The 16010-nt window shown below is 54.3% G+C and overlaps 1 protein-coding gene across 1 annotated transcript in view; it reads left to right on the top strand.

The window, feature by feature from the left end:
- Positions 1-310: 310 nt before the first annotated feature.
- KCNN1 (potassium calcium-activated channel subfamily N member 1) overlaps positions 311-16010 on the top strand; it is a 34088-nt gene continuing 18388 nt past the window's right edge. Inside the window, 4 exon segments of the mRNA XM_033198046.1 lie at positions 311-504; positions 7293-7542; positions 7545-7774; positions 9980-10075. Of these exon segments, the coding sequence (XP_033053937.1) occupies positions 337-504; positions 7293-7542; positions 7545-7774; positions 9980-10075 (744 nt within the window). The 5' untranslated portion in view covers positions 311-336.

Here is a 16010-nt window from a genome sequence, read left to right as displayed (position 1 = left end):
TTGACAGCGCCTGAAGTTTGGGACCTAATTTTGGGGAGGGGGTATAGTTAGGAGGTCCGGAGGGCTGTTGGGGGCAGCGGTTGGAGATTCACCAAGGTCCTCTCCGTCGCACGGGGCAAGAGGGGGAGTTCGAGGTCCAGTCGCACGCTGGGGGGTTGCAGGGGGCGCCGGGGAATGTGGGATCTTTAAATATGGGCGGGGCTTGCGGGGTCGTCGAAGGCGGTACCAACCTGGGCTCGGCCAATCGGCGGCGGATCCCGCGTCGCACCGCCCCCTTCTCTCCCGGCCCGGGCGGGCGCTCGCCCCCCGCCGGGCCCGTGGACTGGGCGGCGGGGGATGCGCCTGCTGCCGCCGCCCCTGGCCCTGCCGCCCCCGGGCCCCGCGCCCGCTCGCTGCTGCCCGCCCCGTCCGCGACCCAGGCTCCGGTCCCCGACCGGGGGTCCGCGGCCGCGCGGGACCCTCTCCCCTCCAGCCTTGTCCGCCCGCCCGGGCCGAGCCCAGCAGGTACTGGGTGGGATGGATGAGGGTGCGGGAGGATCCGGGGTCTGCAGCTCAGTGCGCCCAAGGAGGGAGGCACGTCCCGGAGGGGGACGCGGTTTGGGGCAGGGGCCAAGAGGGAGGGTCTCCGTGCGGTCCGGAGCCTAGGGAACAAGGAAAGGTGGGGGGAATTAATGCATGTACATTGCCTGAGTGAGTGAGGATCCACGCACCCTCATCCTGGGAGGGGGAGGTTGCAGGGTTCACTTTGGGGGAGGGCAGAGCTGTGAGTCTCCAAACTCCATAGATAGGGTTGGAGGTTGGGGAGCTCTCAGGGATGGACAGTGACCCACAATGACTTAGGAATGGGAAGGAGGTGACCCACCACTGGCTCCTGGATCCAGGGGTTGGGGCACTCAGGGAGGGGTCAGGGAGCCGGGTCTTCCAGCTCTCCCCGGACAGAAGTCCCGGACCCAGCTCGGGGCACTGCCCCTGCTGTTCTGGAGGGCTGGCCAGCAGATGGGAGTTCCCGAGGCTGGGGTCTGAGCGGGGAGGCTGATGGAGATGCATCAGAATGGAGGGCCCCCGAGGGAGGCAGCCTCCGGGAGGGCAATCTAATTGCACCCTGCTGGCTGCTGGCAGGCTCCTGGCGGGTGGTGATGGGGGGATCGGGCCGGCAGCCAGCGCCTTGCTGCACTGGCTCCTGGGCGGCCCATGGGACAGGAGGGCAGGCAGTGCCTGTCTGCCCTGCAGAGCTAGGGCCCTAGGAGTATTGGGGGAGGGGAGGGGTGGTGGTGATGAGGAGAAGGGGGATCCTCGGAGACCTTCCTCAACCTCAGCAGGGACACCCGGACTCTGGCTGCGCCCGCTGGGGACCCACAACAGGCCCACATGTCCCAGAAGTTTCTGTTGTGTGCTGATCTGGTTGTGGTACCCGGAAACCCCTGGGTGTGCATCTGGGGGCCAGGGGCGGTCTGCCTTGGGGATTGAGGGGCAGGGGGCACCTTCTGTTGGTCCAGTTCTGAAGAACGGAAATCAATGGCACCGAGCTCTTACAGCCTGCAAAGCATTTGCCATGCAAGATCTCACTGTGTTCTGGATACCAACCCTCCTCGCGGGGGTGGGGGGTGGGGCACCATGGGGAACCTTTACAAAGCAGGTGGCCGAGGAGTGGGCAGTAACTTGCTCCCTGGCAGGGGTGCCTGAGGGCCCCTCCTCAGTGGCTGCCTCAACAAACCTGTCATTTGTAGAAATACTCACTGGAGGGCTCTGGAGGCTTGGCTGGGATTCTGTCTCTTCCCATGTCCTGTTGGGTGGGGAATCTAAGGAGCCATCAGCCCTGCTCCCTGATACCCTCATCCTCTCCTGAAGAGCTCTCTTGCGTCCCGCCAGGCCCACCAGATTCCCCCGGAAGTGTGTGTCTCCAGGAGAGGGTGTGGAGGGGGGAATCTCTGCTCATCCCCCCTACCCCAGGCTTCAGGGAAGGGAGATCTCATGACCAGACAGAGTAGTAAAAGTAAGGCAATACTTTCCAGTCCAAATACACCCTGTAGGATGTTTTTTTGTTGTTTGTTAGAGATGGGATATTCCTAGTTTTTCAGGCTGGTCTTGAGCTCCTGGGCTCAATCGATCTCCTGCCTCGGCCTCCCGAGTAGATGGAACTATAGGTGCATACCTGGCTAATAGGGTGGTATTCGTCACTTGGCAAACCCAGGACTGTTACCCAGAAGAACATACCCTTTCATGGACATCCAAACCTTGGCTGAGGGTTCCCAGGGGCTCCTGGGTCTCTGGGAATCCCTGAGGGTCCCAGGGACTCCAGTGTTAGGCCCAGACTGCAGTGGGGGAGGGGATGTGTACCCAAGAATGGGGAAGGCCCAGGCACTCATCAGTTCTGTGCTCCAAGCTCGTGACTTCTCAAGGGCAGGACCAGGCTGGTTCCCCTCCCAGAAAGCAGACCCTGCCACCTGCCACACCTGGATGGCACTAATTTAGTCCCTGCCTTTCCTGGCTGGATGACCTTGGGCAAAAGGTGCTAAGCTTCTCTGAGCTCTGTCTCCCGTCTGTAAAATGGGAACGAGAATGCCACCTTGCTCACCAGTGGTGATAGGGATTAAATGTGATCATCCTGATCTCAGGCTCAAAACACAGTAAGAGCCCTGTCCACGGTAACGTGCTAGATGCTGGGAAAGCCCTCCACCCCTCCACCCCTCCACCCTCTTGGAAGCCACCTGCCATTTCTCTCCTCCTCACCCCCTCCCTGCCCAGGGCACCTTAGGACGCGGCTGCCAGGCAAGGAGGAACATGGCAGACACACGACTGAATTTGGCCCATGCGTCGGGTGGCTGAGTCACATCCCCAAATTGCATCTTCATTGGTGCGTTTCAGAAGGTCGTTTGCAGAGGCCCTCAGAGGCCCATACCCCCTCTGGGTTCTGTCTGCCGGCCACCCGCTTCTCTTCCCTGTGCCCCCCGTCCCCAGCCGGGGAAGTTTTACACCCTCAGGGGGATGGTGGAAGGGGTGCCTGGGTTTTCCTGGGCTCCCTGGATGAGGGCACGATCTGGGGTCCCTGTGTGCACCCTAGTGCAAGCTCCCAGCCCCACCTGGCAGCCAGCGGACATTCAGGCGGTAGGCAGGGGTTTGAGCCTCGGAGCAGAAGCACCACCTAAGTATATGTGAGGTTAGGGAAAGATCAGGGCCAAGGTCAGCCTCGCAAACTGTCAAATGCTGGGCCCACAGGAGGCCAGGCCTTATAGGCTGTAAAATGCTGGGCCGGCAGGAGTTCAGGCCTGATAAACTATGAAGTGCCAGGCCACATGAGGCTAGGCCTGATAAACTGGGAAGTGCTGGGCCTGCAGGAGGTCAGGCCTTATAAGCTGTGAAGTGCCTGGTTATAGGAAACCACAGCCTGATTGATGTGATGGGTGAGGGTGGGAAGGGGCGGGACAAGTTCTGAGACTCATGAGGTCACCTGACCATCAAAGGAATAACTTTTTTTTTTTTTTTCTGAGACAGGGTCTCACTCTGTCACCCAGGCTGGAATGCAGTGGCATGATCTCGGCTCACTGCAACCTCCACTTCCCGGGTTCAAGTGATTCTTGTGTCCCAGCCTCCCAAGTAGCTGGGATTATAGGCGCCCACCACCACGCCCAGCTAATTTTTGTATTTTTAGTAGAGACAGGGCTTCACTATGTTGGCCAGGCTGGTCTCGAACTCCTGACCTCAGGTGATCCACCTGCCTTGGCCTCCCAAAGTGTTGGGATTACAGGCGTGAGCCACTGTGCCCAGCAGTTTTTGCCATGTTGGCCAAGCTGGTCTTGAACTCCTGACCTCAAGTGATCCACCCACCTCAGCCTCCCAAAGTGGTGAGATTACAGGCGTGAACCACCATACCCAGCCACGAAGGAATGATTCTTGCACTCCTGTGTGCTGACACCAGTATCTGGAGACACATGGTGAGGGACAGACACAGTGTAGGGGGTGCGGGACAAAGGCACATGTGGTCCTGCAATGTGTGCGGTGACCAAAGTCACCCAGCAGTGTACTCCTTTTATTTTTTTTTCTTTGAGACAGAGTCTCACTCTGTCGCCCAGGCTCCAGGTTGGAGTGCAGTGGCATGATCTCAGCTCACTGCAGCCCCCACCTTCTAGGTTCAGGCGATTCTCCTGCCTTAGACTCCCGAGTAGCTGGGATTACAGGTGCCCACCACCACATCTGGCTAATTTTTGTAGTTTTAGTAGAGACAGGGTTTCTCTATATTGGCCAGGCTGATCTCAAAACTCCTGACCTCCAGTGATCCGTCCACCTCGGCCTCCCAAAGTGCTGGGATTATAGGTGTGAGCCACCGCGCCCAGCCAGTGTGGCTCATCTTGCTGTGTCCTTGCTGTGTCTCTTAGTCTGTCACCCCCAGTGGGGGTGGGAAGTGTCCTGCCTGTGCACACAGCTGCCCCCCCAACCCTCCTCCCAGGCCTGGCACACAGGGGACCCCCCCCAGCACATGCTGTTGTGATCATTTCAAAGGGGATAACACTTGGCCTTCCACCCACCCCTGCCCAGCTTGTTGGGAAAATCTCACAAAGGAGTCGGGTCCAGAATCTTCCTTGCAGGAGAAAGTGTGTCTTCAGGCAGGTTATTTTATTTTACTTTCATTTTTATTTTATTTTATTTTATTTTTTGAGATAGCGTTTTGCTCTTGTCACCTAGGCTGGAGTGCAGTGGCATGATCTCGGCTCACTGCAACCTCCACCTCCCGGATTCAAGTGATTCTCCTGTCTCAGCCTCCTGAGTAGCTGGAATTACAGGCATGGGCCACCACACCTGGCTAATTTTTTGTCTTTTTAGTAGAGACGGGGTTTCACCATGTTGGTCAGGCTGGTCTCTAACCCCTGACCTCAGATGATCTGCCCAACGTGCTGTGATTCCAGGCGTGAGCCACCGTGCCCGGCCCAGGCAGGTTTTTTTCTCTTTTTTTTTTTCTCTTTTTTCTTTTCTTTTTTCTTTCTTTTTTTTTTTTTTTTTGTGACAGAGTCTTGCACTGTCGCCCATGCTGGAGTGCAGTGGTGCAATCGCTACTCACTGCAAGCTCCGCCTCCTGGGTTCAAGTTATTCTCCTGCCTCAGCCTCATGAGTAGCTGGGACCACAGGTGCCTGCCACCACACCCGGCTAATTTTGTTTTTGTATTTTCAGTAGAGACGGGGTTTCACCGTGTTAGCCAGGATGGTCTCGATCTCCTGACCGCGTGATCCGCCCGCCTCGGCCTCCCAAAGTGCTGGGATTGCAGGCCTGAGCCACCGCGCCCGGCCCCCAGGCAGGTTCTTTCACAATATCTTGCCACAGTTTCCCCATCTGTAAAACTGGCCAAATCCCAGGACCCACTTCTTGGCAGTATTAGGATATAGGAGAACATTTACATAAAGAATGGAGCCTGGGACCAGGCGCAGTGGTCCATGCCTGTAATCTCAACACTTAAGGGAGGCCAAGGAGGGAGGATCACTGGAGCCCAGGAGTTCAAGACCAGCCTGGGCAATGTAGCAAGACCTGATCTCTACTAGAAATAAAAATAAATCATCTACAGCCATACCACCCTGAACACGCCTGATCTCATCTGATGTCAGAAAAATAAATCATTAGCTGGGTGGGGGGGATGGTGCATACCTGTAGTCCTGGCTACTTGGGAGGCTGAGGTGGGAGGATCCCTTGAGCCCAGGAGTCCGAGGCTGCAGTGAGTTAGGATCGCCTCACTGCACTCCAGCCTGGGCTACAGAGCAGGTAGGGAGTGCATTTGAGGGTCTGAGATACTGGGCTGGGCAGGGCAGGGGAGAATCTAGCAAGTTGGATCCAGAGACTCAGACAGCCTTATCAGTGCCTTGGTGAGCATGACTGTGTCACCATCAATTGAGGTCCCTGCTCTCACACATGATGCCACAGGGCATTGCTCTGTCATCACACAGGATGCTCTTCAAATAGCCTGGCAGGGAAACTGAGGCTGGCCTGAGGTCATAGAACCCAGCCAAGCATGTCTTACATTTTACAAAGCCCTGCAGAATCGATTCCAGATCTTGGAGTTAAATCCTGCATTGCCACACTGGTGCTGGAATCTGTTTAGAGATTATGAATCCCCGCCTGCCCAGGCAGGAGGGAGCCTCAGAATCGCTGTAGCCACAGCCAGGGTCCCTAATGTCCCATAGGCCACAATGCAGGAGCCTACAAATGCAGCAGGCACAGTGAGGTAAGGTTAACCCATCCAGGAGTCTGAAGGTTGGAAGAGGATAAGTGCAGATGAAAACCACCTTCTAAGCATACCATTGGCCACCCTATCCTCCCAGGCAAGCCCGTTGGTAGATTTCATCTTCCAGCATTCAGCAAGTGTTTGCCTGAGTGTCATCTGTTTGCTAGGCATTGTTCTAGGTACTTGGATACACATAAAGTCAGCAGGCAAGGGTCTGGTAGATAGTGGGGGGCGTTCCAGGCAGAGGGCACAGCCTGTGCAAAGGCTCAGACAAGGATGAACTTGTTGGAATCTGGTGATCGGGAGACCATTGTGGCTGGAGGGATTGGGTCTGGGAAGAGTAAGAAGGATAAGATAGGTGGGAACCAGATACAGAGGGCCCCTTGGCCATAGTGAAGAGTTTGGTGTTTTATTTTATTTGTTTTTGTTTTTGTTTTAGAGATAAGGTCTTGCTATGTTGTCCAGGCTGGATTTAAACTCCCAGGCTCAAGCAGTCCTCCAGTCTCAGTCTCTAAGTAGCTGTGATTACAAGTGTGCACCACCGGGCCCAGCTCTGGAGTTTCTTTGTTATGTTTCTTTTTTTTTGAGACATAGTCTCACTCTGCCACCCAGGCTAGAGTGTCATGGCAGGATCTTGGCTCACTACAGCCTCTGCTTCCTGGGTTCAAGCCATTCTTCTGCCTCAGCCTCCCAAGTAGCTGGGACTATAGGCGTGTACCATTACGCCTGGCTAATTTTTGTACTTTCAGTAGAGACTGGGTCTCGCCATGTTGGCCAGGCTGGTTTCAAACTCCTGACCTCAAGCGATCCTTCTGCCTTGGCCTCCTAAGTAGCTGCAATTACCAGAACTGCACCACCGTGCCCGGCTCTCTGGAGTTTATTTTTTCAATGAGACAGCACTGGGGAGCCATGGGAGGGCTTTGAGCAGGGGAGGGATTCAGGCTGACTCAGATGTTTCTGGGATGGTAAACCCACGTGCCAGCACTCTGGGACACTCCCAAACTTCGAACGTTCTGGGATGAGTCCTTGCCTTTCTGGTCAGTAAGCTGGACCCTGCTGTGACCACGTCCCTCTGTCCCCTTGCAGGACAGTGCAGGAGCCCAGCCGCTGAGCCATGCCGGGCCCCGGGCGGCCTGCAGCGAGCCCAACCCCTGCACCCAGGTAGTCATGAACAGCCACAGCTACAATGGCAGCGTGGGGCGGCCGCTGGGCAGCGGGCCAGGCGCCCTGGGACGAGACCCTCCGGACCCCGAGGTCGGCCGCCCCCCGCAGCCCCCGCACAGCCCGGGCCTCCAGGTGGTAGTGGCCAAGAGTGAGCCAGCCCGGCCCTCACCCGGCAGCCCCGGGGACAGCCCCAGGACCAGGATGATGACGAGGATGATGAGGAAGATGAGGCCGGCGGGCAGAGGGGCTCGGGGAAACCCTCAAATGTGGGCCACCGCCTGGGCCACCGGCGGGCGCTCTTTGAGAAGCGGAAGCGCCTCAGCGACTATGCCCTCATTTTTGGCATGTTTGGCATCGTCGTCATGGTGACGGAGACCGAGCTGTCCTGGGGGGTGTACACCAAGGTAGGTGCGGTCCTCCCCCAGGCGCTCCAGGGAGGTTCCACCGGGCCCGCCTGGCTTTCTTGACATGGGGTTGGGGGTGGCAGGGCCCCCCAGGAGGTAGGGAGTGTTAGGGGGCTACTGGAGGTGAGGGCTCCCTGGCCTTCTGCATACCCACCTCCGGGAAGGTAGCAGGGAGGCTCCACGTTGGGGGGAAAGGTTCCAGCCCATTCCCTGGCCAGGTGGCTTAAGGCAGAGGGGGGCTTCCCTCCAGGACAGGGGGTCCCCAGAGTGGGCCTGCTCTGGAGAGCAACAGAACAACTTCCTCCCCTTCCAAGAGTGAGTGCGTCCAGGTTACAAGCCTGGCTGTGGGCTCCCTCATGCCACCTGGAGAGAGATCAGGGCTGTGTCAACCTATAAACTGTGAAGTGCGGAGGCTGGATGAGGCCAGGCCTTGTGAACTGTGACGTGCTGTCCCCATGTGAGGCCAGGCCTTATAAACTGTGACGTGCTGTCCCCATGTGAGGCCAGGCCTTATAAACTGTGAAGTGCTGTCCCCATGTGAGGCCAGGCCTTACAAACTGTGAATGCTGTCCCCATGTGAGGCCAGCCTTATAAACTGTGACGTGCTGTCCCCATGTGAGGCCAGGCCTTACAAACTGTGACGTGCTGTCCCCATGTGAGGCCAGGCCTTACAAACTGTGAAGTGCTGTCCCCATGTGAGGCCAGGCCTTACAAACTGTGAAGTGCTGTCCCCATGTGAGGCCAGCCTTATAAACTGTGAAGTGCTGTCCCCATGTGAGGCCAGGCCTGTGAACTGTGACGTGCTGTCCCCATGTGAGGCCATGGCCTTACAAACTGTGACGTGCTGTCCCCATGTGAGGCCAGGCCTTATAAACTGTTACGTGCTGTCCCCATGTGAGGCCAGGCCTTATAAACTGTCCGTGCTGTCCCCATGTGAGGCCAGGCCTTATAAACTGTGACGTGCTGTCCCCATGTGAGGCCAGGCCTTACAAACTGTGACGTGCTGTCCCCATGTGAGGCCAGGCCTTATAAACTGTGACGTGCTGTCCCCATGTGAGGCCAGGCCTTGTGAACTGTGACGTGCTGTCCCCATGTGAGGCCAGGCCTTACAAACTGTGACGTGCTGTCCCCATGTGAGGCCAGGCCTTGTGAACTGTGAAGTGCTGTCCCCATGTGAGGCCAGGCCTTACAAACTGTGACGTGCTGTCCCCATGTGAGGCCAGGCCTTGTGAACTGTGACGTGCTGTCCCCATGTGAGGCCAGGCCTTACAAACTGTGAAGTGCTGTCCCCATGTGAGGCCAGGCCTTACAAACTGTGACGTGCTGTCCCCATGTGAGGCCAGGCCTTACAAACTGTGAAGTGCTGTCCCCATGTGAGGCCAGGCCTTACAAACTGTGAAGTGCTGTCCCCATGTGAGGCCAGGCCTTACAAACTGTGAAGTGCTGTCCCCATGTGAGGCCAGGCCTTACAAACTGTGACGTGCTGTCCCCATGTGAGGCCAGGCCTTACAAATTGTGACGTGCTGTCCCCATGTGAGGCCAGGCCTTGTGAACTGTGACGTGCTGTCCCCATGTGAGGCCAGGCCTTATAAACTGTGACGTGCTGTCCCCATGTGAGGCCAGGCCTTATAAACTGTGAAGTGCTGTCCCCATGTGAGGCCAGGCCTTATAAACTGTGACGTGCTGTCCCCATGTGAGGCCAGGCCTTACAAACTGTGAAGTGCTGTCCCCATGTGAGGCCAGGCCTTACAAACTGTGAAGTGCTGTCCCCATGTGAGGCCAGGCCTTATACACTGTGAAGTGCTGTCCCCATGTGAGGCCAGGCCTTATACACTGTGAAGTGCGGTGACCATGTGAGGCCAGGCCTTGTGAACTGTGAAGTGCTGTGCCCATGGGAGGCCAGGCCTCATAAACTGTGAAGCACTGGATACATTTTGCTGTCAGCCCGGTCCCTAGGAATAAGGACAGGAGAGCACCACTTTCTGAACACAGCACCTGCTGCACGCCCAGCCCTGATAAGCTGTTTCACACACAGTGGCCCCAGGACTGGGGAACTAGCAGAAATTCGGGGTACAGTGGGAGAAGCCACTGGGAAGAGCCCTATTTGGCTGACTCCCATGCCCAGGAGCCAGGGTAGGGGGATGGGAGGGCCGCCGGCCCGCGGCCTCCAGCATCCATCCGGTTGTGTCCTCTCTCTTTACCCAGGAGTCTCTGTACTCATTCGCACTCAAATGCCTCATCAGCCTCTCCACGGCCATCCTGCTAGGCCTCGTTGTCCTCTACCACGCCAGGGAGATCCAGGTCAGTGCTGAACGCTGCCAGGAAGCAGCTTCTCTCTTCAAACCCCCGACACCAGCCCACCTTTAATTTTCATTGATTATTTACAAAAAAGAACAGGGAGTGAGAAAGTGAGGGGCCGAGGTGGGACTCGGGGAACACATGGGTTGTTCCCAGGCTGGAGTGCAGTGGCGCGATCTCGGCTCACTGCAACCTCCGCCTCCTGGGTTCAAGTGATTCTCCTGTCTCAGCCTCTCGAGTAGCTGGAATTACAGGCGTACGGCACCACACCTTGCTAATTTTTGTATTTCTAGTAGAGATGGGGTTTCACCATGTTGGCCAGGCTGGTCTCGAACTCCTGATCTCAAGTGATCCACCTGCCTCAGCCTCCCAAAGTGCTGGGATTGCAGGTGTGAGCCACTGCTCCTGGCCTATTTGTTTAGTTTTTGAGACATGGTTTCACTTGTTGCCCAGACTGGAGTGCAGTGATGCGGTCATAGCTTTGACCTCCTGTGTTCAAGAGATTTTCCTGCCATAGCCTCCCGAGTAGCTAGGACTATAGCTGCACACCACCACACCTGGCTGATTTTTCTGTTGTCTTGTCGATGTCTGGCCATATTGCCCAGACTGGCCTCAAACTCGTGGGCTCAAGTGATCGGCCCACCTTACCCTCCCAAAGTGCTAGGACTTTACAGGCATGAGCCACCATGTCCGGCCGCACATGCATGTTGATAACAGCACTGTTCAAAATAGCCAAAAATCACACCTGTGATCCCAGCACTTTGGGAGGCCGAGGTGGGTGGATCACTTGAGGTCAGCAGTTCAAGACCAGCCTGGTCAACATGGTGAAACTCCGTCTCTACAAAAATACAAAAATTAGACAGGCATGATAGTGGGTGCATGTAATCCCAGCTATTTGGGAGGCTGAGGTGGGAGAATCACTTGAACCTGGGAGGCGGCAGTTGCAGTGAGCTGAGATCGAGCCATTGCACTCCAGCCTGGGCAAAAGAGCAAGACTCTGTCTCAGAAAAAAAAAAAACAACAAAGTAACCAAAAAGCAGAAACAACGTCCAAGTGACCATCCAGGCATGAATGGATAAATAAAATGTAGTGCATCTATACAATGGACAATTATTCAACCTTTTTTTTTTGAGACGGAGTCTCACTCTGTTGCCCAGGCTGGAGTGCAGTGGCGCGATCTTGGCTCACTGCAACCTCCGCCACCTGAGTTCAAGTGATTGTCCCACCTCAGTCTCCTGAGTGGCTGGGATTACAGGTGCCTGCCACCATGCCTGGCTAATTTTTGTATTTTTAGTGGAGATGGGGTTTCACCATATTGGCCAGGCTGGTCTCGAACTCCTGACCTCAGGTGATCCGCCCACCTCGGCCTCCCGAAGTTACAAGCATTAGCCACCGTTTGTAGCCTGTTCAACCTTAACGAAAGAGTGAAACACCACAATAACAGAAATGTATTGTCTGAAAGTTCTGGAGTGTGGAAGTCTGAGATCAAGGTGTTAGCAGTGTTGGTTCCTTCTGAGAGCCATGAGACAGAATCCATTCCAGGCCTCTCTCCTAGCTTTTGGTTGCTGCTGGCAATTTGAGGGGTTCTCGGCTTAGGAGATGTGTCACTCCAATCTCTGCCTTGAGGATCACATGATGTTCTCCCTTTGAGAGTATCTGTGTCCAAATTTCCCCTTTTTTAGATAAGAACACCAGTCAGTATTGGATTAGGGCCCACTGTAATTAGATGATTCCACTTTTTTTTTTTTCCTGTGAGACAGAGTTTCGCTCTGTCACCCACACTGGAATGCAGTGGCTTGATCACGGATCACTGCAGCCTCGGCATCCCGGGCTTACACAGTCCTCCCACCTCAGTCACCAAGTAGCTGGGATTACAAACACTTGCCACCATGCCCAGCTAAGTTTTAATTTTTTTGCTTTTTTTTTTTTTTTTTTTTTTTGTAGAAAGGGGGTCTTACCATGTTGGCCAGACTGGTCTTGAACTCCTGGGATCAAGCGATCCTCCCGCCTCAGCCTCCCAAAAGTGCTGGGATTTCAGGCGTGAGTCACTATGCCTGGCCTGATTCCAGCTTAACTTCATTTTAACTAGCCGACCTCGTTACAATGACCTCATTTAACGAGATGACTTCTATAAAGACCTTATCTCCATATAAGAGCACATTCCAAGGTACTAGAGGTCAGGATGCCAACATGTCTTTTTTAGCAGAACACGAATCAGCCCGTAACAATTTCTGATACTGAACATGGATGAACCTTAGAAATACGACGCTCAGTGGAAGAACTCAGGCATAAAAGGCCACAAATCTTTTTTTTTTTTTTTTTTTTTTGAGACGGAGTCTTGCTGTGTCGCCCAAACTGGAGTGCAGTGGCCGGATCTCAGCTCACTGCAAGCTCCACCTTTCGGGTTCACGCCATTCTCCTGGCTCAGTCTCCCGAGTAGCTGAGACTATAGGCGCCCGCCACCTCACCCGGCTAGTTTTTTGTATTTTTTAGTAGAGACGGGGTTTCACGGAGTTAGCCAGAATGGTCTCGATCTCCTGACCTTGTGATCCGCCCGACTCGGCCTCCCAAAGTGCTGGGATTACAGGCTTGAGCCACCGCGCCCGGCCAAGGCCACAAATCTTATGCTTTCATTTATGTGAAATTTTCAGAAGATGCAAATCCGCAAAGACAGAAGGGAGATTAGTGGTTGCGAGGGAGTGGGAAAGGGAGCGACCGCTAATGGGGACAGGGCTCCCTTTTGGGGTGATGGAAGTGTTCTGAAATTAAATAGAAGTGGTGTTCTCACAACACTGAATGTACTAAATGCCACTGAATTGTGCACTTTAAATGGGAGCATTGTAGGGTTTGTGAATTTCATATATGTATACTTGTGGGGTTTTTTGTTTTGTTTTGTTTTGTTTTTTGAGATGGCATCTTGCTCTGTCACCCAGGCTGGAGTGCAGTGGTGCAATCTCAGCTCAACACAACCTCTGCCTCCTGGATTCAAGTGATTCTCCTGCCTCAGCCTCCCGAGTAGCTGGGATTACAGGCACCTGCCACCACACCTGGCCAATTTTTGTATTTTTCATAGAGAAGGGGTTTCACTATGTTGGCCAGGCTGGTCTTGAACTCCTGACCTCATGATCCACCCGCCTCGGCCTTCCAAAGTGTTGGGATTACAGGTGTGAGCCACCGCCCAACCTTTTTTTTAAAAAAACAAAACAAAACAAAACACAGGATCTCGTTCTGTTGCCCAGGCTGGAGTACAGTGGTGCAGTCAGAGCTCACTGCAGCTTCCACCTCCTGGGATCAAGCAGTCCTTCTGCCTCAGCCTTCCAAGTAGCTGGGACCACAGGCACAGACCACTATGCCCAGCTGAATGTAAAACCTTATATATATATATAGAGAGAGAGAGATAAAATCATATATCTATAAAGACAGGGTTTTCCTGTGTTGCCCAGGCTGGTCTCAAACTCCTAGGCTAGGGTGATCCTCCTGCCTCAGCCTCCCAAAGTGTTGGGATTATAGGTGTGAGCCACGGACCTGGTTTTTTGGTTTTTGTTTTTGTTTTTAACTGTAATTCAGGCTGGATACATTGGCTTATGCCTGTAATCCCAATACTTTGGAAGGCCTAGGCAGGAGGATCACTCGAGCCCAGGAGTTCGAGATCAGCCTGGGCAACATGGGGAAAAAACCGTCTCTGCACAAACATTTTTTAAACAATTGGCCAGGCATGGTGGTACACATCTGTAGTTCCAGCTACTTGAGAGGTTGAGGTGGGAGGATCACCTGAGCCCAGAGAGGTCAAGGCTGCAGTAAGCCATGATCGTGCCACTGCACACCAGCATGGGGGACAGAATGAGACTCCCTCTCAAAAACGAAAACAAACAAACAAAAACCAGAGGCAGTATGGACAGCAACATAGCAAGACCCCCTCCTCTTGAAAAAAAAAAGGAACGAGTTAGAAGCTGCAGTAACCTGTGATCCTGCCAGAGCAGGACCACCGCGTCTCAAACAAAAGGGCCGGGGGCGGGAGAGGGGGCGTGGCCATATTCCTGATGATACCTTTTGCCTCCAGCTCCAAAATGATTGGTCCCGGCTCCGTAACTGACAGATGTTATACACCTTGGCGCTCGCTCCGCTCTCCTCTCCTAGGACTGGCCCTGGACATGGCCAGGGTACCCCATGGAGGGCCCGGGGGAGCAGTGGTGCTGCAGGGTGTCCTTTATGTCAACGCTTTGCGGATGTGCGAGCGGAGGAGGCCCCTAGAACGCGCGGCCGCCACATTTTAAGGAAGTGACTTTTTTTCTTTTTCTTATTTTAGAATGACTTTATTGCTTCTTATTTTTAAAATGACACGTGAAAAAGGAAAAAAATGATACTTAGGAGTTTTACACACGTTCAGAAGGAAGAGAAAAGTACAGTGAAGGGCTGGGTGCGCATACCTGGAATCTCAACAGTTTGGGAGGCTGAGGTGGGAGGACTGCTGGAGCCCAGGAGTTCAAAACCAGCCTGGGCAACAGAGCGAGTCCCCATCTCTGCATACATTTTCTTTTTCTTTTCTTTTCTTTCTTTTCTCTGTTGCCCAGGCTGGTGTGCAGTGGCGCAATCTTGGCTCACTGCAACCTCTGCCTCCCAGGTTCAAATGATTCTTGTGCTTCAGCCTCCCAAGGCTGAGATTACAGGCATGCGCCACCACACCTGGCTAACTTTTTTGTATTTTTAGTAGAGATGGGGTTTTGCCACGTTGCCTAGGCTGGTCTCAAACTCCTGGCCTCAAGCAGTCCTCCTGCCTCGGCCTCCCAAAGCACTGGGATTACAGGCAGGAGCCACGGTGCCCATCCTGTTTCCACTTTTGGAGGTTGTGAATAGTGCTGTTGTGAATGTGTCTGTCCAAGGGTTTGCTTAAACACTTGTTTTCATTTCTCTTGAGTCTGTCTAGGAGCGGGATTGCTGGGTCATTAGGAACTCTATGTAAAACTTTTTGGGGGAACACTCATCTGATATTTCGTTCGAATTGTGGCCAGTGCTGAGAACTACAGAGTTTTGCATATGAGGTCACACTTCTGACTTCTCTTGGAAAAATTTGAAGCTGGTGCAGTTGCTCACACCTGTGATCCCAGCACTCTGGGAGGCTGAGGCAGGAGGACACTTGAGGCCAGGAGTTTTAGACCAGCCTGGGCAAAATAGAGAGACCCCATCTCTGCAGGAAATTTTAAAAATTAGCCAGGCGTGGTGTTGCATGCCTGTAATCCCAGTTCCTCAGTAGGAGGCTGAGGTGGGAGGATCACTTGAGCCCAGGAGGTCAAGACTGCAGTGAGCTGTGATTGCGCCACCGCACTTCAGTCCAGGCACAGAGCAAGACCTTGTCTCCAAAAAAAGGAAAAAGAAAAGAAAAATCCTCGCCAGGCACAGTGGCTCACACCTGTAATCCCAGCACTTTAGGAGGCCAAGGTGGGTGGATCACTTGAGGTCAGGAGCTCAAGACCAGCCTGGCCAACATGCTGAAACCCCGTATCTATTAAAAATACAAAAATTAGCCGGGCATGATGGCAGGCACCTGTAATCACAGCTATTCGGGAGGCTGAGGCAGGTGAATTGCTTGAACCCGGGAGGCAGAGGTTGCCAAAATCGTCTTCATGGCACCTGAGCCAAGTGAACCAAGATTGCGCCACTGCACTCCAGCCTGTGCAACAGAGCGAGACTGACTCAAGAGAAAGAAAAAGAAAGAAAAGAGGCCGGGCATGGTGGCTCACGCCTGTAATCCCAGCACTTTGGGAGGGCGAGGCGGGCGGATCACGAGGTCAGGCGATAACGGTGAAACTCCGTCTCTACTAAAAATACAAAAAAATTAGCCCGGCATGGTGGCGGGCGCCTGTAGTCCCAGCTACTCGGGAGGCCGAGGCAGGAGAATGGCGTGAACCCGGGAGGCGGAGCTTGCAATGAGCAGAGATCG

This window comes from Trachypithecus francoisi, unplaced genomic scaffold (genome assembly GCF_009764315.1).
Source record: "Trachypithecus francoisi isolate TF-2019V2 unplaced genomic scaffold, Tfra_2.0 Lachesis_group5, whole genome shotgun sequence".
In the NCBI taxonomy this organism is placed as follows: Eukaryota; Metazoa; Chordata; class Mammalia; order Primates; family Cercopithecidae; genus Trachypithecus; species Trachypithecus francoisi.
The sequence above is the reverse complement of the archived record's forward strand: the minus strand, read 5'-3'. Positions and strand labels throughout refer to the sequence as shown.